General features: G+C 53.6%; 2 protein-coding genes across 4 annotated transcripts; both read right to left on the bottom strand.

Moving 5' to 3' along the window:
• Positions 1-3095: 3095 nt before the first annotated feature.
• On the bottom strand, positions 3096-9466 carry SLC22A17 (solute carrier family 22 member 17; the record flags this gene model as incomplete). The annotated part of the gene is made up of 10 exons (XM_019663024.1): positions 3096-3726; positions 3873-3984; positions 4273-4490; positions 4650-4755; positions 4927-5072; positions 5274-5439; positions 6009-6163; positions 8270-8373; positions 8466-8972; positions 9143-9466. Coding segments are annotated over 10 exons (2127 nt in total), but the record flags the coding sequence as incomplete, so codon positions are not given.
• A 3514-nt stretch (positions 9467-12980) lies between these two features.
• On the bottom strand, positions 12981-21756 carry EFS (embryonal Fyn-associated substrate). 3 transcript variants are annotated; one of them, XM_019662995.1, is made up of 7 exons: positions 20296-21756; positions 17163-17243; positions 16965-17027; positions 16602-16742; positions 15788-16510; positions 15350-15439; positions 12981-13977 (listed from the first exon to the last, which is right to left on the bottom strand). In XM_019662995.1, the coding sequence occupies exons 1-7, from the start codon at positions 20311-20313 to the stop codon at positions 13543-13545; spliced, it is 1551 nt and encodes a 516-aa protein (XP_019518540.1). In that variant the 5' UTR covers positions 20314-21756; the 3' UTR covers positions 12981-13542. The 3 variants fall into 3 exon arrangements, with proteins under 3 accessions (XP_019518540.1, XP_019518539.1, XP_019518542.1); XM_019662994.1 differs by having other exon boundaries at positions 16965-17243; XM_019662997.1 differs by lacking the exons at positions 16965-17027; positions 17163-17243 and having other exon boundaries at positions 20296-21755.
• Positions 21757-22102: the final 346 nt, after the last annotated feature.

Below are 22102 nucleotides of genomic sequence, written 5' to 3'. Positions count from 1 at the left end.
TTCCTGGGGTACCTTCTAAACTTAATATTACAGGGTAAGTAATACTTTCCTTTATGGTGTTTAGACATATTTTCTATCTGGGATTCAATAAAGAGACTGCAGGCTCTCAGTTCTTAAGATCTGACTACTCTATTTCTCAGTCACATAACCTTGAATAAGTTGCCTCTCCACACCTCTGTAAAAGTCTAAAAAAAAATCATGTTTTCATGGGGTATTGATGAGGATCCAATGAGATCACGTGGTTGGTGAATTTTAGAGCAACTGACAAGATCTAGTTGTTTTAGCTACATCCATTGACCTTTTCCACCTAGACTGAAATGCTTGGGGATGAGAGTCTCTTTCCATGCTTCATTGATGTTCTGCAAATTCTCCCCTTTTCTTTGCCATCACCTCTTCAAAGTAACAGAATCTTGCTGTCTTCCAACTATCTACCTACAGGAACTGCTCTAGCTTTCTGAGAATTTTTACTTTCTTTCCCTGGACTTTTTTCCAGCAGTGTGCAAAGAATGGGTTCATTGAAATGCCCCTTTGACACCATTCTTTTTTTTTTTAAAGATTTTTACTGGGGAATTGGGAGGATGGGAACAGTGCTGGGGAATTGGGGGAAGGGAACAGACAAGTTGCTGTCCTTTTGTTCTTGTCTAGTTGTGGAGGACGTCGCTTCACTGGCTCAAGTTGGCACCATCATTGCGCTCTTCCCGGGCAAGGCACATCAGTCACCGGCTTCTGGACGGCCGCTCACTGCGGCTGCTGGCTACATACAGTGGCCCATGGCAACCCACTGCCACAGGGGCTGCAGCCTACGCCGTCGCCAGCGACTCACAGCAACCCAGCTCCAGGTTGAGCTGTTGTTCAGCATCTTAGCTGTGGAGGGCAGTGTCACTGGCCCTCATATGTGGGATCTGAACCGGGGCCCTCTGGCATCCCAAGCCAGTTCTTAACCATCGCACCACTCGGCTGGCCCTTACACCATTCTTCACTGTGTATTGGACAGTGTCATTATCATATAAATATTGGGGGTTGTCGGAAGTCATGAAGCATTTTTGCAATGAAAAACAAAAAATACGTCATGACTTTTCCAACAGCCCAATAATTCCTTGGCTTTACATGGGCTTTTCCAAAAAGTGCCAAGTGCTTTCTTATCTCGCATCCTGTTTGGTTCTAACAGAATCACTCGAAACAGTGGTATGATTTCTTGTTTCATCATCAGCTATCCAAAGCTAAACAGTTAATATTGGAGTCAGTTAAAACCCCACAGACATTGTTCTACAGAATGTGTGATGCAGAGTGTAAAATGGGAAAGGACTGTGGTGTAGGAAAAGTAGCCAGAAGGGCCGGATTTGAGTCCTGGGCTATGCCACTTAATGGCAGATCCCTCAATTTCTTTCATTTCCACTTTCACAGTAGTAGTTAAATAGGATAACAATAATACCTATTTCAGAGGGCTGTGAAGATTAAATGAGAAAGGTTCTTATGAGTTCTTCAGTAACATGATTACTGAGAGCCCAGTAGCATGGCTTAGTTCATAGAGCTTTGGGCCTCAGACTTGGATTGCCAGAGAGGAAGGAGATAGGAATACTGGTGCTGTGGGAATCAGTGGATAATGGTCCTCCCTTGTCTGGGAGAGGCTAGCCTCAAGATTTTGATTTTCATAAGAATCCCTCTTCCCAGAACCACCTCACCCTTTCCTACGTCCAGGCCTTTGCCCTCCCTATATCCTTTGAGTTGAGAGCCATGTACCTGTCTCCCAGGCCCTTGCCTGAGGGCTTCCTGCCTCTGAAATCTCACCTCCTCCGGGAACAGCCTTTTGGTACTCCAAACCACTGGCCTCTTTTCATCCTAAATATGCTTAGTGTTAGATTTTAAGCTCCTTGAAGGATAGCCTATGCCCTAAATATCCAGGATGGCACTGGTCTGTAAATCAGGCACAGGAACATTTGCTGAAAGAAGGAACAAATATTAACTTTTTGAACATCCATCGTGTATCAGATTTTGTGGTGTTTCATAATTGAGTAAGACAAAGTTCTTGCTCTCAAGGAACTTACCATCTAGTGGTGTAATTTAAGAGGCACTTACATTATCTTGTTGAATCCTCACAGCAACCCTTGAAGGAAGCTGGAGGTTAAGAGATTTGCCCAAAGTGGTCAAGCCAAGCCATGGCTGGTCTGAGAGGCAGACACAGAGGTGCAAGTCCTGGTCTCCTGTCACCTCCCAGAGTGCCTAGAGGCTCACCCCTCACTTCCAAGGGGTAGTGCCCAAAGACTGGAAGGAGTTGGGAAGGTGGCCACAGTGTGCATCAATGAAGAGCTCCAGCTCTTGGATCTAATCATATCCCAGCTGTCACTCATTAGCTTTGGAACCTCGGGCAAGTTACTGAGTCTGAGCTTCAGTTTTCTCATCTGTAAAAGAAGAAGAAGACTGTAGTGGGCATCCATTGTTTTTCCTGGTACAAAATCCAGTCTTACTTCTGCTAACAGCCCTCAGGTGTTGCTTTCCCTCTCCCTAGTTGTCAGTAATATGGCTGGGGGTGGCATGTTACTCAGGCTAGACAGTCACTTGGTCTCTGGAGATAAAATCTTCAGTGGGGTGACCCAAAGACTGAATCCCACTGGAGTTCATCCATCCAGGTGAAGCCCTAACAAAATTACTGGTTCCTACTCCCTGGACCAGGGGGGGGCCTTTCTGGTTCCTGACCTTTTGTGACTAGTTCTGCTTCTCCCTCCATTCTGTTAGCTCCTTACCACAACCTGCCCCACCACAGCCCTCTAAAAAATTTCCTTTTTACATTCATTAGAGTCAGTGTTCCGTGCTTGCAACAACAAAAAAACTTCAATTGATCAAAACACCTACCTTGCAGTGTTGTAAGGATTAAGTGATTAAATGAAGTTTGTCAAGTGCCTAGCCCAGTCCTAGCAGCATAGCAAGCAGTCAGTAATGGGTGGTATTGTCTGTAAGTTAACGCTGGGGGGAAAGGGGAGATGGGGGGGAGGGAAAGGGGCAGAGCATGGGAAGTGGGAGGGAGATTGATACTGGTTTTGGGTCCACTTGGGTCCCCCAAGAGATAGAAGGAAAACAGAAGGGAGGGAAGTCCAGGCTATGGTGTGCTCATTTATTCAAAATGTCTTTATTGAAACAGAACAATAGAGCAAGAAAGAATGAGGTCTGGGAGGATGTCTTTGGGCACAGATGAAGCCCAGACCTAGGGTTCCAGTGCGGAGCTCTCTCCCTATCCCCTGACTCTTGCCAAGGAAGTGAACACAAATCAGCAGGGAGCAGATGGGGGTAGGTACAGCCCTCTGCGCTCTCGATGGCTGGCATGAGGTGCTTCTGAGCCTTCTGGGCAGCCCTGCCTTACTCAATCCTCCCGATCTCCTTGCCAGGGCCTAATGTCACCTTTCTGTATGGGCCAGCCTCCTGCCAAGGTGCTCAGAGGCCACTCAGAGGGCAGGGTTGGGGGTGGCAAGCAGTGGGACGTGGTCACAGCGGTTAGGGGGTGGCTGCCGCATCAGGGAAGGCCGGCGACACAGCTCCCCATCCCGGAGCACCTCAGGCAGGAGCTTGCGCTTGGTCTCCGGCAGAAGCATGATGCTGAGGATGCAGAGGAGGGCACAGGCCGCCAGCACCACATGCTGCAGGAAGGCTCCATGGCCCATGTGGAGGCGCTGGGCTGGGCCACTCAGCCCTCCAAGTGCCCCCAGTGCCATGATCAGGCCTAGACCTCGGCCCCTGAGAGAGATGGAGGAGGCACTTAGCCTCTAGCTGTGGGCCTCACCCCAATCCTCCAGCAGGTTTCCCTCCTTCATCCCTCAGGCCCTGTCCTTGGCGGGGGGTTGGAGGCCTGGCCCTGCCCCTGGCAGCACCCCTGCTCTCACCGGACAGTGGTAGGGATGACTTCAGCAGCAAGGAGGGTGCTGAGGATGCCAGCAGCTTGGGAGGAGAACAGGCCAAGGACAGAGAAGGTGGTGATGGCGGCCTCATTCAGATCTGGAGGACCAAGAGGGAGGTGTGAATGGAGGTGGGAGATCATGCTTGGCCTAGACCCTGGTTTCATCCCCTTGCTCTGATCCTATGGCTCTAGCTGGGTGGGCTCTGGGTATTTACTAATTGATTGGGAGAACAGACGGTGTGTGGTCAGAAAGACTGTGGAGATCTAGGCAGGGGCAGGTCTTGTCTTGGGAATCCTGTGCCAGAAGCAGTGGTTGAGCCTATCTGAAGCACTTCTGCTGGGGTTCCTTTGCTGAGCCCACATTCTGGGAAAGGGAGGATGCTCACAATCCCACAGGCCCAGCAGGACCAGGGATGCAATGCCAGTGAGGGTCATCAAGAGAAGCAGGATGCCCCGGCGGCCAAATCGGTCCACGGTGACCCCCAGGAAGACACAGGCCAGGGCCGCTGTGCCACTGGCCAGCAGGGAGCACAGGTAGAAGTCCGATGGGCTCCCTCCTCCTCCCACAGGCTGGTAGCAGTGGCGAATGGCGTGGGCAATAAAGCTGTGAGAAGGGATGGGAAACAAAGAAGCGTGTCTGGATCCCCACCCACAGCCTTCCACAACCCTGGCTGCCCTCTGGGGGGTTCCTCAGGCCTTCCCCACCCAGCCAGCCCCTATCCCAGCGACTGGCCTGGCCCTTGGCTCAGACACCCAGGCTCACTTGGTGAAGCCCAGGATAAGCAGATTTTTCCAGATGTTGCGGTAGTTGAGGAGGGATGCGAAGGAAAAGGAGGATGTTGCAGGGAGAGGGCAGGTATTCTCCAGGTCTTTGGGAGAGAGAGAGGGAGGAGCTGTCTGTTAGAAGGAGCAGCTGAGATCCCAGGGTCCTCCCACAAGGGTGGTGGCAATCCTGGGAGAAGGTTGGCATAGCTACAACCATGTAGAGGGCACTGTCATGTGTGCACATGAGGGATCATCTGTAGGAACCCATCTCTTACCCTGCAGGGCCTCCTGGGCCTCCTCTCCCAGCATCTGCCCATGGGGCCGGTTCCGCTCAGCCAGGATCCTCAGCACCGATTGGGCCTCCTCAATCTGTCGTTTCACTATCAGCCACCGTGCAGACTCCAGAAACAGACCAGGCCAGCTGGGGGTGGTGGGTGGGGGTGGAGGTGCATCATGAGGCCTCCCATCTCCTGACCAGGGAATGGGAAACTACCCGCTCTGAGGGGCTAAAGCTGGGGCAGGCCTGGATGAGGGGCAATGGAGAAGAGGGGGGTCTCCAGGCTACAGCTAGGCTGGAGGGAGAGATGGAATGGCCAGACAGCAGATGAAGGGTGATACTGACCCATAAAACAGGAAGAGGATGCAGGGAGCGGTGATCATTCGCTGCAGAAATCGCCAGTCCTTAGAGACTAGGGCCAGGCCCAGGAACAGGAAGTGCCCCCCCACCCCCACCAACTCCCCTGCCAGAGCCACCCGGAGCCTCTGGGTTGGGTCGCACAGCTCCAGGCCTGGAGATACAGCGGGGACAGGGAGGAAGGAGGTGTGGGAGAGAAAAGGAGGGGGGGAGGAGGACAGAGAGCAAGGTCAGACCCTGAGTGGAGGCTGCAGCTGTGGCCTCCCACATATTAACCTTTGAATGGCAAAGAGTGGAGAGATTGTTCAGTCCTCTCTCCTCTCCTGCTCAAACCTGGGAGGGCTTGAGGGTCAGAGTCCTTGGTAGGTGTTCAGCATTCCCAATTTACAGGCTCTTTCACATCTGACTTTGACCTTCATATCAACCCTTGTTCAAGGTCACACAGCTAATCAGAAATTAATTTTTCAAATAAGACTCTATTCCCTGACAGCAGTAAGTTTAGGGCAAGAATGACCTTAAAGTCAGTGGAGGGAGAGGAGTGTGGAGAGAAGCAACACCCTTGGATCCTTCAAAGGCCTGGGCAAAAAGCCGAGATTCTGGACAGCTGAAATCGGGGGCTGAAGAAGGGACTGAGGGGACCCTAGGGGGCAGTGGGAACAGCCTGGGGATGCAGACAGGCAGAAGTGAGCCACAAGGGAAGGCCCTCTGGAAGGTACTACTCACGCATTAAGTATACACCAAGGTCAACACCAGCAAGCAGAAAGCCCAGGAGGAATCGGAGGGCCATGACACCTGTGGAGGAGCCTGCAGCAGCCCCTCCCACTCCGCAGGGGCCCACCAGGCCCAAGGTCAGCAGCACAATCCCACGACGGCCAAACCTGGAAAGCAGAGAGGATCTCTGTTCACCCAGACTCCCTGGGGGAGTTGTTGCTGGGCGGGTCTCAGCTGCCCACTTCAAAGCTGGAGGCATGAGGATGAGGCCTTGGGAGCAAGAGTTGGACTGAGGTTAGAGAAGGTAGAAAAGGATGAGGGACCATGGGTAAGTGATGTCTGGCAACTAGGCACTGGGGCGTGGCAATGTTCTATGGGAATAGGACCCCTGACTCTTGGGGATGGGGCTATTGGTCAGAGGTGAGGGCATTTCTCCATGTTAGTGAGACCAACCATCAGAGGGGATGCGGTATTGCTTAGGGGACTTGGAACCATTGATCCTTGGGGGATAGAGGTCAGTGGGGATGGAGCTTGTCTTGCTCAGGCTGGTCAGAGATGGGGTCATTGATATATGGGGTTGAAGCTACTGATCTATAGAGGCGGGGCCATTGGACACTGTGCATGGGGATAGTATTGGTCAGTGAAGATGGACCTATTGACCTTAGGGGACTGAGTAATTGATTTTGGGGGATGAGGCCATTGTCCCATGGGGTTGGGGCATGGGTCTATTAATCTACAAGGGTTGTCAGTGGGAATGGGGCCACTGGCCACAAGACAGAGCTACTGATCCATAGAAATAAAGCTATTAATCCATGGATGGGATAGGACTATAGATCAGTGGGGATAATCCCTAATCTTGAAGATTGGACAATTGTTCTTTGGGGATAGAGCCATTGATTCATGGGGTGGGTATCTTAGTCCATGTGGATGGAGCTATTGATCAGTGAGGATGAATCTATTAATCCATGGGGACAATCAGTTAGGAAGGGGTCACAGACCAGGAGAAATGAGTCTACTGGTCAGTCAGGACAGGGCTAGTGATCTTTGGGGATTAAGACCACTGACCTATGAGAATGAAGACTGGTATCGCTGGTCAAGAAGGGGGCTCTGATCCCTGAGAGTGAAGTTATTGACCCAATAGAGTGGGCCCTTATTTCCATGAGGATGAACTTACTGGTTAATGAGACTAAGGCTACTGAATTTAGGAGACTGAATTATTGGTCTCAGGCGATGAGGCTATGATTCCATAGGAATGATGCTACTGGTCTGTGGGAATGAGGCCGTTAATGCATGAAGATGGGCTATTAACCTGTGGGTTTAGGATCATTTGCCCACAGTGATGTGTGACTACTGGGAAGTGAGGATAGATATTGATTTTAGGGAATTAGGTTATTGAATGTTGGTGCCTTTCATCCATGGGAGCTGAGTTATTAATCCATTTGGATGGGACTGTAAATCAGTGGAGATGAGTCTAATAACCAATGAGGATGGTCAGTGGAGACGGAGTACCTGGTCAGTGGTGATGGTGTCAAGAGTCAGGGAGGGGAGTTTTGAACCTTGGGGAAAGCTACTGGCTGGTGGGGGTGGGGTGAGCTGTTGATCTTTGAGATGAGGCCACTGATTCCTAGAAATGGGCTTTTGGTCTGAGAGGATCTGAGAGCACTGAAGATCCAGGAGGATGGGAATGGGTAGGGGAAGGTGCTATTGTGATCATTGATCCATGGGGGTTGGCCTATTGACCCACGAGGGTGGAGTCATTTGTAGAGTTGAACTATTGGTCAATGGGAATGGGGCTGTCAATTGTTAGGAATGAATGAACATAATGATCTTTAGAAATGAGGTTACAGAGCTAACAGTCCATGTGGGTGGGGCTATTAGTGAGGATGAGCCTATTAATATGAAGATGGCGAGGGAGGTGGTTGGTGGTGATTGGGACAATACAGGAGCTAGGTCTTTGATCTGTAGAAATAGGGTTTTTGGTCCAGCAGAGATGGGGCTATTGTCTTTGGAGATGAAGCCCTTGATCCATGGACATGGGGAATGTGGAATGGGGGTGGAGTTATTCCCCTGTGCAGAAAAGGTGTGGAAGGAATATTTCTCGATGGGGAGTGCAGTTGAGACAGGGGTGGGCTGCATATCATGGAACAGAAGAAGTTCGGAGAAGGCTGCCGAGTCCAGCGACTCCTCTTCAGCCTCTTGCCAACACCAGCTGTCTGGGCTAGCCTCCCTAGTGGCCCCTCCTCTCTGATCGCCCTGTCCCTGGCAGCCCTCACCTGTCCGCGGGGTAGCCCAGGAACAAGTAGCCGGAGGCAAAGCCCAAGATGAAGAGGATCTGCTCCAGGATCACCTGCCAGCCCAGGTCACACACCAGATCCCACTGGGGATGTGAGAAGGATGGAGCGAGTGTGAGGCTCTGCGCTGGTGGCTCTCGGCCCGCCCCGAGACCCGCGGCCCATCCGGGCGCCTCACCTGGCCGATGGCGTTCGTGGTGAGCACTGGCAGGCCGTTGTAGTCCCAGTCCTTGAGGCAGTGGTTGAAGTCCGGGGGGGCAAAGCCGCTGCACGAGGGGTCCGTGCTGGTGGAGACGCGGCTGGCGGCGCTGGCTGCTAGGGCAGCGCTGGCGACGCCAACGCCGCTGGCGTTGGGGGACTGCTCCCAGCCAGAGGCATTGGGGGAGAAGCCCCCGTAGTGGCAATGCAGTGGGGGCGCCAGCGTGAAGATGGGGTCTGAGGCCAGGCCCAGCGCCACGAAGAGCACCGGCAAGCAGCAGAGCCCGAGCTGCAGCTGCTGGCCCCCGCCCAGCGCCCCCACCTGGGCGAGCAGCGCCTCGAAGCTGAGGGGGCCGGGGGGCACGGCTAGCGACAGGCTGCTGCCCAGACCGTCGCCACCCGCGTCGCCCTCCCCCTCCCGCTCGCGCTCGCGCTCGCGCTCACCCTGCAGCTGCTCCGTGGGCGCCGCATCTTCTAGGGTCCCGACCTGCTGGTAGTGGGAGGGTGGTGGCAGGAGAAGGGTGAATTGGAGAAACCGGTAGACCAAGGGAAGAGGGCGGGCGCACGCGCGAGGAAAGCAGTCGGACGCGGGATGCGCGGGGTGAAACGCCAGGCGCTTGGCGGGGAGGCGATGGCGTCCAGGGCGCAGGCACTTACTCCGTTGGGGCTGGGGGCGATCTCTACAGTGCTGTCGATTTTGCTGCTGCCCCCGCCATTGGGCTCGGAGGTCCCGGTGGCCACCCGGGGAGCCAGCTTGCCGAACGCAGGGGCCCTGCCGGGCCTCACCGAAAGGTTGCGCTGCCTTCTGGCCCAGTGGCGCGCCCACTGCCCGGACACAGAGGCCGAAGAGACTCCGCTCTGCAGCTCCGCAGCCGCGGGCGCCTCCTTAGACTCTGCGATCTTTGCGCTGCTTTCCCCTCCCCTTCCTCCAGACTCTCCTCCCCTTCCCACGTCAGCAGATCCTTCGGTCCAGACTCTTCGTCAGAGAGAGGAAGGGGGGCCCAGGCCCAGGGGAGGGAGGGGATGGGGCTCTGTCTCTGTTCGCTGGGTCTGCGGGCCGTTGCGGTAAAAAGGAAAAAAAGCTGAAGGATAGTAGCTAGCTCAGGCCGATACGAGATTCTTGTTTTGCTTCCAATTCTTCCCCATCATCCATCCATCCACTCATTCATTCATCAGTAAAATTTATGAAACGTCTCCTCGGTGCCTGACCTTGTGCTAGGCTTTGGGAATAACAGGATGGACAAGGCCCACCTTGTAGTTGCTTACTGGGGAGACAGACTATATACAGGTAATTACAGTACAGGGCATGCAATATGGAGGGTTGGGTTCTGCACTGTACTCAGCCCTGGCTGCACTCCTCTACAAGACCACTTCTCCAGGTTTCACCACCCCCACTCTGGTTGAGTCTCCATCATTTCTCAACAGCGTTTGGCACTGTTGACCACCCCTTCCTCTAAACACTTTCTTCCTTGGCTAAGTCCCACACTCCCCTGGTTTTCTTTCTCTTGCTCCTCTTTTCTCCACTGCAGGCTCATCCTTCTCTTCCTCACCATCACTCAGTGTCTGCAAACTTCAGAGGCTTAGTCCTAGGTCCTCCTCCCATCTCACACTGTTCTCTGCACCCAGGGATCTCATCCATGCCTAAAGCTTCCCCCTCAATATAAACAATCCAATCCAATCCAAATCTGCTTCCCAGATTTACATCTCCAGCTGCCATCTCTCTTCTGAGCCCCAGACACTTGAAGTCACCATTTTTTTGACCTCTTACCTTGGATGACGCATAGGGATCTCAAACTCAGTGCGTCCAAGATCAAACTCATGTTCTTCCCCCTGTAACCTGGTTGTCTTCAAGTGCTTCTTTCCTCAATGAAGGGCACCCTCATCATCCAATTGTGGCCAAATGCTCAGGTGACAGCCCTTAGAATGCCCTCTTTCTTCCCCTCCACCCCTTCAAATCCTTTACAAAATCCTGTCCATTTTACTTCCTATACAGTTCTCCGATAGTCCCCTCTCTCCATCTCTACCACTACTCAAGCCACTTGTTGCACAGACTGTTTAGCTTCCTAATTCCTGATACTCTGTGTCCACTGTGTTTCCTTCCCCTTCCCCCATCTGTTATGTATAATGCAGATGGAGTGATCTTTTCAAAATGCAGATCTGTTCATGTCTCTCTCCTGCTTAATAGCCTTCTATGGCTTCTCCTCACCATCCAGGTAGAGAGTAATCTTTTCTAGACACCTCATACGTGGTCCTGCTTGCCTGGCCCCATGCTCTTTGCAGTTCCATCTCACTTCTCAAACTCTGCACTGCATCTACACTGGCCTTTTTTTTTTTTAAAAGATTTTATTGGGGAATTGGGGAAGGGGAACAGCCACGTTTTTGTCCTTCAATCTTAGTTGAAGGGTGTAGGGTGCAGCCAGCTCAGCTCCAAGTCCAGTCACCATCCGGCCTGCCCCGGCCACTCAGCTCAAGGTACCAGTGTTCAATCTTAGTTGTGGGTGTGCGTAGCCCACCATCCCATGTGGGAGTCAAACCGGCAACCTTGTTGTTAGGAGCACATGCTCTCACCAGCTGAGCTATCCTGCCACCTGTTGGCAGCTCAGCTCAGGGGCAGCTCACTGGCCCATGTGGGAATCGAACCAGCCACCCTGTTGCTCAGCGCTCACGCTCTTAACCAACTGAGCCACTCGGCTGGCTTATAGCTTTTTTTTTTTTCAATGCCACAGTACCCTTGCATAAAGCTGGTCTTTATGCATAGAAGTCTTCTCCTCCCCCTTAGTTCTCATCCTTCAGCCATCAGCTCAAGCATATTTGTCTCAGAGAAGCCTTCCCTAACTCCTAGAATTGCTACTCAAAGTGTGATTTACAGAGCAGCAACACCCACATCACCTGGGAGCTTGTTAGAAATGTAGAATTGCAGGCCTTTTTACCAGATCCCCAGGTGTATGTACATTAAAGTTAGAGAAGCACTTCTCTAAGAGATTTGATACCTAATAGGTACTTTATTCTCTAATCTCAGGTAAGGGCTGGAAAGGAGTGTCCTGTCAGTCCCAGCCAGGAAATCCATTCCCTCGTCTCTCCAGAGACACACTTCTAGTTTGTCTCCTCTGTTGAAAAATTTTCCAAATATGGGCAAGTCTACTAATGCATTTAGCAGCTTCCCATCACTTCCCCTCCCCCAGCTCATTTCAGCACCTCTTCAGGAATTTCTTTGGTGCTGTCATAGCTAACATTCCTTGGGGATTTGTCTGTGTCCTTGTGTCTGTCCTGGAATTACAATCCCTTAACTTTATGTCTGCTGGGCTGTTGATATGCTTTATCTTATTAGGTCCTCACAACAACCCTGTTGAGACCATTATGATCATCCTCATATCAAAGATAAAACTGGGATTCAGAGGGACTGACAGGATTTACCCACAGACACATAGGTACATGGTGGTTCTGGCACTTGCTCTGAGGCCTCTGACTCTAATTTCAGGCCGACCTCTTAAAGTTCTGGAAGATGATGGGGATGGCCCCTGTTATGTCTTGAACACATAGGGGAGAATTTTGTTGGCCCCAAGATCTGGAAATGACTTCTCTTGAGAGTGAAATGAGGAAGGAACCCATAATGGAGGCAAATGCATAGGGGGTGTCAAGACACTAGGGTTGTGACTCAAGTTTGGGGTGCCTCCAATCCAGTCACTGTGCCAGGGAGTCATCTAAGGAATGCAGAACTGAAACAATGGATGTGGCATGGACTTCGTCCCTTGTGGCAAATGGCTGGAGTGATTCCCCATCCAAGCCATGGCTCATCTGTCTCACCAAAGCCCTGAAGACTATGGACTTCTTACATTCATCTGCCCCTCAGCAACTCTAAAAGATGGTGTGTCCAGAACGATGCTCAGCCGGATGCCTGGGAAGGGGGAGTTTAAGGGGCCAGACCCTCTTGGGTTAACCTAAGGGAGAGAGCACCAAGATCAAGGCCGGCCAGAGCTATCCTACAGCACAAAGCTGAGGATAGTTAGTGTGACCTCTTTAGCACAGCACCTTTTAAGGCTCTCATGTGGCCGACCTCTCCACATGAGCACCTCTCTAATGACATCATTTGACAATGAGGTCTTGGAGGCCACAGGTCAGTAGTCAGTGTCTGTCTTCCTGGAATCCTAGTTCTGGCTCTCCTGGGTTCTCTCATCCTTGGGGTCTCAGCTCTGATATCACTTTCCAACCATCCTGCCTAAAGTCTCCTTCAATGGTTTTTCCCCTCATCTGATTAGTCCTTCATATCACCCTGTTTATTTTCATTATCAGCAAGTGACTTGTGTCCATTCCACTCCCACAATGTATGTGCCTGGCATATGATGGGAGCTGAGAACCCGCAGAATGAATAGTTGTTGACGAAACAATGAAATTTCCCGAAAAACCCTAAAGGCATCCTGTCCATAGTGTGTGTCCCATAGGTTTGGCCAAGGGGCACCAGAGCCACCCCCAGGCTCCTAAGAAGCAGAGTCAGGGAGCCAGACAGTAGGGTTTATTGAGGTGCATGCCCAGTCCCTGAGGACCAGCTCTCCCACTTCCTGTGGAGAGGAGCCCTCTGATTTCTCCCAGACCTTCATATTCTGGGTGGTCAATGTCCTGCCCTCACTCTAACTAACAGAGAGGCACTGATGTTCTAGAGCCAAGAGAAAGGACAAGAAAGGGGCTCCAGGTGACCCAGGTTTCGGCCACCGGATTCTCTGTGGGGCCAAGCTTCCAGAGGTGGGTGGCAGTGTAGTGACAAGACTCTCCACTCCAGGCTGAGGGAAGTAGCAAGAGTCCAGTTCCTCCCTGCCCCAGGGGACCTGGCACTTGCCCTTGACAAAACGGAACAATATTAAATAAAAATAATTTATACAAAATGGCTTGTACAAAAACCTGCAGGGTAGGGGGCAGAGATGTCTCTGTGAGATTGAGATGACTGGAAGGGGAGGAATGAGGAAAGATATTGCCACCTCTCCTAGTCCCTAAAACAGAGCCTTCCAGTCGCCCAAGGTCTGGAGGGGATCTCTGGCAGGCAGGGGAGGGACAGATTGGATCCCTCAGGGGGCAAGGCTTGTGAGCAGGTTGGTGAATTGCAGGGCGTGCCCTTCCAGCTTCGCCACACACTGTGCCATCTCTTCGGTCGCAGGGCTGGACGGGTAGCCCAGGGCAGCTGCCTTGACAGCCAGCACAGTGGCCCGTAATGCCTGGCCCAACGCTGTGCCTGCAGCCCCGACCTGAGCTCGGAGAGGGGTGGAGGCTGCCAGCCGGTTCAGGGTGTCCCCAACAAACACCAGGCGGTGAGCGGCCACCACCACCCGCTTGCCATGGGGCACGAAAAGGCGTGGGGGCTGGTTGGCCCTGGTGCTGGACATCAGGGCTGCCACGGCTGCCTGCAGTGCTGAGTAATGGCTCTGGCACTGCCCTGCGTAGAAGTGCAGGAGCTGTAGATCTCCGGTGGGCAGAACCAGTGGCTCCCCAGGGGACAGGGCGTCCTGAGGGCAAGAGGAGTGGTCAGTGAGAAGGCTCTCATTAGTGTCACTCCTGCTCTAGCTTCCTTTCTCCTCCCCTCCCTTTGTTCCTCAGGCCTTTCTTTCTTCCTAGTGCAACCCCTTTAGCTCTTATCTTTGCCCATCAGAAAATTTAGTTTCTCATAGTGAGTGGCAGGAAAGTGCTCAGAGTTGACATCAGACAAATCTGGATTCAAACAGCCTCAAGCAAGTCTCTGAACTTCTTCCCTCGAAGAATCTGGATTCAAACAGCCTCAAGCAAGTCTCTGAACTTCTTCCCTTGTCTCTAAACTGGGGCATCTAGTACTGCACTATCCAATACAAACAATGCAGATCACACGTGTGATTTTAAAATTTCTAGTAGCCGCGTTAAGAAAATTAAAAAGAAACTGGTATATTTTTAAATCCCAAACATAAAAATGTTGTAATTTCAACATGTAGTCAATATAAAAGTTATTGAGATGCTTTTTTTCATATTAAGTCTAGAAATTCTATTTTATTTATTTATTTAGCTGAGCCATCCTGCCACCTGTTGGCAGCTCAGCTTGGGCCGGGAATTGAACCGCTAGTTGCTCAGATCTCACACTCTTGAGCAAGCTCTTAACCAACTGAGCCACTCGTACTGCCCTGGTATGCATTTTATATTACAGCACATTTCAGTTCAGACTAACCCCGAAAAGTGCACATGTGGCTGGCTAGCGACTACCACATTGGATAGCACAGGCCTAGTATCTATCTCCTAAGGCTGCAGTGAAGATGAGTTGATACAGTATTTAGAAAGGGCTCGGAACAGAGCATTGCACACTGTAAGCCTGGCAGGAGTACTAACTCTGGCTTTGATTAGTGTTGACGCATGCGATGTACTTAGCACAGAGTCTGGCACTTAGTAAATACCTGATAAATGGTAGCGACTGTGATTAAAACCATTCTAGACAGAGTCAAGGAGACCACCTCACTTTCCTGAGGCCCAGAGAGATGAACTGGCCACTTCAGAGCCCCTGGCTTTTTCATGGTAGAGCCAGGTCTCTTAGGAACCCAGGAAATCAGTTGGAAGGAGCCTCAGAAGTAACCAGGCCCAGCTCTGACCCACAGCCCAGAAACTTTCTGCTCCACAATGCTCAGTTTTCTGATTCATCTCCAACACATTCTTTCCCCTCTTTCTGAATTCCTGATATTCTTTTCTAAATTCCAGCTCCTTCCTGTTGAATTTTAACTCCTGTCTACTCCAACTGTTCCATTTCACTGAACTTTCACCCCTATCCTAGTTCCTCTGATGGTTCAGTTAAGGATACTCTTTCTTCCAAGTTCCTGCTCCTCCTTCCCCAGTCCTTCTCGAGCATCACCCCCATAGGGTTACCTGCTGCTCCGGTGGTCCCCTCTCCAGCAGTTCAGGATCCCCTGGGACGGCCTTATCCAAGGGCCTAGATCCCTGAGCTTTATCCATGCCCTGCAGGAAGGGGTCAGAGTCTCAGTGCAGGGGTTGGCTGGTCTCTCTGGCCCTCCCCACTCCGCCTTCCTCCCTGAGGTCTCTCCTGCCATCAGAGGTTGCAGTTCCTGGACTCTAGGTCTGGGAGAGCTCTGGTGGCAAGTCAGAGGGCTCAGGGATCGCAGCCTGGGTTTAGGGGGAGGAATGTGTTACTGGTACAAGTAGTGTGGCCAAGTACTAGAGTCCTAGGCCAGAGGGTGCAGGGCCAGTGGAGGAGGAGGAGAGTGTCTGTATCAGCCCCGGGCCTCCTTACTCCTCCCCAGCTCTCCAGGCGGCATTTTGGGCGGGGCTGGCTGGAGGTGAGCTCACCTTCAGGTGGACATAGTCGTACTCCTCAGACATCGGGATGCCCTCATACTCATTGTGGTGTCCTGCTGGACCGTCCTCCAACTCCCTGTCCTCTGAATCCTCCTCAACCTTAGGGCTCCCATAGCCAGGCAGGCGGGGTGGGGGTGGGGGCAGAGGCCTGTCCTGGATGCTGCCCTTCCGGCCTGGAGCAGGAGAGGGAGCTGGGGAGGGGCTGGGGGCCTCAGGGACAGGCAGGGCAGGCAGAGGGCGGCGGGACAGACTCTCAGCAGAGGGCAGCCGGGGCCTGTGTGAGGGTGGAGGGCTTCTGGCCAGGAGCAGGGCCAGGGTGTCCGGGTCATTGGAGGCCAAGGCTCCCAGGGGCTCTGGAGAAGGGGGTGTCTCTGGCCCCAGCAGGGGAACGTCGTAGATGCCCTCCTCAGTGTCCCCGCCTTCCCCATCTGCTTGCAGTTCCTCAGGTGCTTCATACAGATTGAGCAGAGCTGATGCCCGTTTCAGGTTGGAAGGGGCAGCGTAGAGAGGGGGACCTGGTTCTCGGCCCCCCTCCCACTCCAGATCTGGCTCCAGCTCTGATGGTGGCTTTGGGGCCAGAGGCACATCATAGGGAGCTTCATCCTCTCCAGGGGCCTGCGGGGTGACCAGGGCCAGAGGGCGGGAAAAGGAGGCAGGGGAGTCATAAGGACCACTGGAAGGAACTCGGAGGGCAGTGGGGGGCACATCGTAGACCTGGAGAGGGAACGGCTAGTTACTCTCAGCAATTGACCCCCTCCAGAGCTGTCTGTTCCCTGCCCAACATACACAGACCTCTAGCCCTCACCTCCAAGGCATCCCCAGAGGCAGCCAGTTGGGTCCCGCCGCCTCTGGGAACCTTGTAGATGGGGTCAGGGGAAGGTGGGCAGGGTCCAACCGGAGATCCTGAGGTCAGACAGGGACGAGCTGGGGGTGGCACCACATACACCTGGGGGATCAAGATGAGTGGGTCAGGAGGAGTGGGGACCAGGGAATCAGGTAATGTGTGTGCCTTGGAGGAGAGTAGACACTTCCCAGCCCTCTCCCTGTCCCAAGGGGAAATAGAAGAACCCAGAAAGGGTTGACAGGCTTCATAAAGCAGAGCCCTGAAGAGCTGCGTGTGGTCTCAGGGCTCTCCCTGCCCCGGGGTTGGGAGGGCTCCAGCTCTCACCTCCTGGTCCTCATTGCTGTGCTCTGGGGCTGGATGTGGTGAGCCAGGCTCGGCTGGGGGCACCTGGGAGAGGCTGCGCTTGGGTGCTGGGCCAGGAGGAAGGAGCTTCACTCTGTTGGCGGGCACTATGCCCTGCTGGCCATGCAGGGAGCAGAGGCACCAGCCGTCCAGCCCACCAGCGCCCTCCCTCTGCAGTACCCGTAGAACATCCCCTCGGCGGAAGGACAGCTCCTGGGGGGACTCAGCGGTGTTGTCGTAGAGTGCCCGGGCCAGCTGGGCCTGATGGGTGAGGTGGAGTGGGGAGAGGGGTCTTCATACACATATCAGGTCATGTCACCTCCTGCTCAAAACACTTTAGAGCTCCCATTTCCTTCAAGCTAAAAATCTGACCTCCTGATTCAGACTTTCCTGACTGGGCTCTGCCTTGTCTCCAGCTTCATCCCCTGGACTCCCCTCTTCCTTTCTATTCCTTGAACTAGACAAGCTCTTTCCTACCTCAGGGCCTTTGCACTTGCTGTTAAAAGGTCTTTTCTTCACTTTTCTCCTACCCCATTCTGTGTCTGTCTCCACTCATTGTTTCCTTCATAATACTTATTGTATTTGTCTGTTTATTTTTATTATCAATTTCTTCCCCTATATGGTCAGCCCTGTGAGAACAGGGACTGCTATATTCCTAGCCTCTGCAAAAGGGCCTGACCTGGAATCAGTCCTCAATAAACATACGCTGAATGAATTTCCTCCAAAGCCTCGTGTACACAAGGAAGTCCTGCTAAGGTCTCCCATAGAATCTCCTTTATCTCCCCTGTTTCCCAGTCAGCATCCCCCACAAACAAAAGGCTAGATGAAGCAGCTGCAGAGACCCCTCATTCTGAGAGGGACTGGGATTGGCCCAGCCCAGACAGTGCTTAGGAATAATGAGGAAAACGGAAACTGAAGCAATTGTTTTGTTCTCAGTCTGAGCAAATAAGGTTCTCAGAAGAGGCTGAGGTTACCATGAAGAAATGGAAAAAGTATATGTGTGTGTGTGTGTGTAAGGGGCTGGTGGACCAACCAAGAGCAAGTATTTATCAGCCTGTTTCCAGTCCCCTCTGGTGGGACATCTAAACTTTTTCTTTGAAGAGCCACACACTTAGGTAATAAGTCACAGATACCAAGTGCAAATTATGTATCCAGATACTTTGCAAGTTTTTGGTCTAATCATCTCATCTCATTTAATCCTCACATCAACCTTAGGAGGGAGGAGCCATCATTATCCTCACCTGGAAAGGAAACTGGAACAGAGAGGCTAGTATTTTGCCCGACGACATACAGCTAGTGCAGCTGGTGGAGCATATTTGAACCCCTGGCTGCTTGATTCTAGAGCCTGCACTCTCAATCACTCGTCTACTGCCTCTCCGTAATCACAAAAATACAGATCTACCTTTTCCTTCTTATATTAGGAACAGTGGTTAAGTCAAGGAGGTTCATGACTCAAGCGCATATAAAATCTTCATTATACCCAATTACCCTTTGCTAGTTCCCCTTCATAGGGCTCTGGTTCCACAATGTCCTTTGGTAGAATCAAGCTTAAGCCACTCACGATCTCGAAATATATTCTGCTTCAGTTATGTTTGCTAAATGATGGCACCTGCAGGCAGGATCCCAGGCAATGGTGGCTTACACAGTGGTGGTGGAGAAAGATAGTTAAGCATTACCGAACAGGTAATCCACAGGGGCTAATTCAGTAAAAAATCTCAAGCTAAAGATCTCAGGCAGGTTGTATTTGGCTGGCAGGCCCCCTTGGTGAGAAGGATGCCCTGCTCAGCCAGCATGATTGCATGTTTCTCTTGGCTGGTGTTTCCCTCAGGTGGAGAGGTTGTCAGCTCTTCATGGCTGGGTGATTTCAACAGCAAACTGACTTCTCCTCTTGCCTGATTCCAAACTTATCAAACCATTTTCTGATTATGTTGGCTTCTAAAGGATATTGTCCCATAGAAAGAAAACATGCTAACCAGGTGATACAAATTCCTGGTTAGCATGGCACTTTTCTTTCTAATTATAAATTTTAAATTGATGTTTTGGATTTAGCCAAGGGTTAAGAGCACACACACACCTCTGGGTAAAAAGAAAAATCTGCCTCCTGGGATGACAAAATTGACCAGCTGTCTCCTGAGCCGGCATCTTTATGTCGCAGTACACCCACTATTTTCTCGACCTCCCCCTTTCCTGGCTCTGAAAACTATGATGGTTTTTCTCACCATCATACAAATGGAGGAACTAAAGGGAATTTGGTCTGAATAGTGAAAACTGAATTTATCCTGGAAGGATACGGGAGGATGTCAGGAACCATGCTTCTCTTTCCAGCCTCACAATCCTCCTGCCTAGAGTACCCATTCAGAGGGGGCCAAAAAGCAGGTGGCAGCCTGGCTTTCCCTGGGGATCCTAGGGCCTAGGGAAGGGTGGGAAAGGACAGAGTTGCTTGGATTCAGACGACAGGGAGTGCAAGACAGAAAGCAGAGGTGGGGCTGAGGAGAGCTCCTCCCAGTGTTAGGTTTGAATTCTGTCCAATGGGGCCAAACCTCTGGGCCTTGCAATTGGGGGGGAACCCAGGCCAAAGTTGCTGATAAACTGATTGATGATGGGTGTAGCCACCTCTATCCCCTCCTCAGGGACCAGGCTGACTAGTGAGGGAGGGGCTGACTTAATGGGGGGTGACAGCAGGCCAAGCACTCTCCTGGACTCCTCCCACTGTCCCATCATGCCAGCTGTCTCCTCCCTTTGTCCCCAGTCCCCAGAAAGTGGCCAGAGGCTGGCTGACATCACCTCCCTTCCTCCCTCTATTTTCTCTTTTTCCCTGCCTGATCGCCCTCTTTTGCTCCATTCCCTCCCCCCTCCACCTTTTCTCCATCCCTCCTCTAGAGAAGGCCCACCTTGGGCTCTCCAGCTTCTCCCATTTGCCTGGAGCCACCTCCGTTCTTTCAGCCCCCTCCCAACCTTTTACTTGCCTCCCAATCACAAGCCCCTGCCAGCCACCAGTGGCCATCTGTTCTGCCCATAAAAGAGCAGTAAAACTCGGGCTAGACTTGCCCCCCTCCCCTCCATCCCTGGGCAGCCTCTAGAAAGAAAAAGAGAATGGGGAGAGGAGGGGGAAAGGAGGAACCTAGACCCACAAGGAGCTAGGGATGAACAGTGAGGAGAAAGGGAAACAAAAGTGAGAAGAGAGGGACACAGCCTCCTGGAGAAGAAAGGGACCAAGGAAAGAGACAAAGAGAAGGCAGAAATAAAAGTGACATGAGTGCAGGGCAACTGTGAAGTTCTCTGCCCCTCAGCCTCCTTTCCCTGGTGGACTCACCGACGTGGCTATGGCCATGGCCTTGGCCTCCTGCGTGGCCTGCTCCAGGCCAGGCTCGGTTTCGCTGACTTCAGCAGCGGCTGCCCCGCACCATGGAGGCGGCCCCCGGCTGCGGCGCCTGAGTCGTGGCCTCCGCGGAGGTTGGAGGAGGAGAAAGAAAACCCACAAAACTCCCCAAATGGGAGGCAGCTTGGTCGGGCAGGAGGAGGAGCAGGGCGGGCCGGGGCGTCGCTGCGGGACCTCATCCAAGGGCGCGAGCTCTGCACTGTCCCCACGGCCTCCCGGGGGCCGCCGGGCTGGCCAGGCCCCCGGAGATGCCTGCCTTAGACCGCCGAAGCACCCCAGGTCCGCATGGACCTCAAGTTCCCTTCTAGGGCCGGGGCAGGAGAGGAGGCGGAAGCTAAGGCTGCGCTCGACGACTCAACAGGCCACTCAAGACAGGCCCTGAGGGCTGGGAGAAGCCGCCTGAGCGGTTGGGCTGGACAAGCGAGTTTAGGGACCAACCTAACCCCACCCGGGGCCAAAGAGCGGGGATCCCAGGGCTGTGTTCGGGGCGATCCCGGCGCTGTAGCGGCCCCGCTGCTGGGGAGGGAGGGAGAGCTAGAACTGAGCCATCGGTCCCTCTTCAAACTCGCCCATCTTGGCGAAAGGAGGCCAGGCTTACACCAGAGGCCTGCGAGAGCGTGGCGGTGGGGCCGCGTGGCCCGAGCGGCTGCTTTCCGCCCAGACACTCGCAACTTCGGCGGTGAGGCGGTTCGCACTCGCTCTCAGCACATCCGGGGCCTGGGGACGCCGCGGTAACACGCGACGAGGCTCGAAGGGGCGGGATGGCCTTCCACGGCCGCCGAGAGGCCCGCCCGCCCTCCTCCGCCCCTCGGCCGCAGCGCGCAGGGCCACCGGCTCCAGCTCCCACCCTCGGCCCCCAGCGCCCGGCGCGAGGGCGCCGCCCCTCTCACGCGCACCCTGGGCAGGGCCCCTCGGCGCTCCCCGAGCGCGGGGCAGAACCCAGGTATCTCTGGGAACGGAGAGAAAGGCCAGAAAGCAAGAGGAGCGAAGAGAAGGCGGAGGAAGGGCAGGGGCCGGGGTCCCGGGGATTCGCCTGGAGGTGGGGTGGACACTAAGAGCAGGGCTGGGAAGGCTCTGGGGGTCGCGCGTGGCCTTCAGGCTCACCCCCGCTCGCGGCTCCCCTGCCCTCCCCTTCCCAGGCTCCCGGATCCCTTTCAGGGTAGTTTCTTTCTCCTCCCCTCAGGCCCTCTCCGCTCCGGCTCGAGGCTCGGTCCTGGGGATTAAGAGAAAGGAGGGAGGGGAAAAGGGAGGGAAAGGGAAGGGGCGGAGGAGAAAGGAGGACGATCCCTCCAGAGGCGGGTGTTGAGTTTCAGCTCAGGACCCTCGGGCCAAACCGCACGCCCCCTCCCGGCCCCTCTCCCTGGCGCCTTCTTCCCGAGGTCGCGGTGGCCCTCCGGGTGGTCCGGTCAGCTCCCTCCGCGGAGCTTGCCGCTCCCCGCCACGCCCCCGCTCTCCCCTGCCAGCCCCGCGCCTCTCTCTGCCTCCCTTTCATTAGCCCTACATCTGTCTTTCCCGTGGGAGGGAGAGCGCTCCTTCCGCCTTGCTTGGGTCCTCAGCCGAGCCTCTCTTCTCCCTTGGCGTTGCCTTTGCAGGGGCGGCAAGGCTAGCCACCGTGCCTGCGGGGGATCGGGGCTGGACTGGGGTCGGGGTCTGTCTTGTGGACACGAGTTCTGGCCCTAGCAAGAGAACGTGAAGCTTAAGCGTCTGGTCCCAGAGCTGCGGGAGGGCAAATTGTGCCGCC

This window comes from Hipposideros armiger, unplaced genomic scaffold, assembly GCF_001890085.2.
Source record: "Hipposideros armiger isolate ML-2016 unplaced genomic scaffold, ASM189008v1 scaffold_385, whole genome shotgun sequence".
Classification (NCBI taxonomy): Eukaryota; Metazoa; Chordata; class Mammalia; order Chiroptera; family Hipposideridae; genus Hipposideros; species Hipposideros armiger.
Note: the sequence above shows the minus strand (reverse complement) of the source record. Positions and strands in the feature narration are given on the sequence as shown.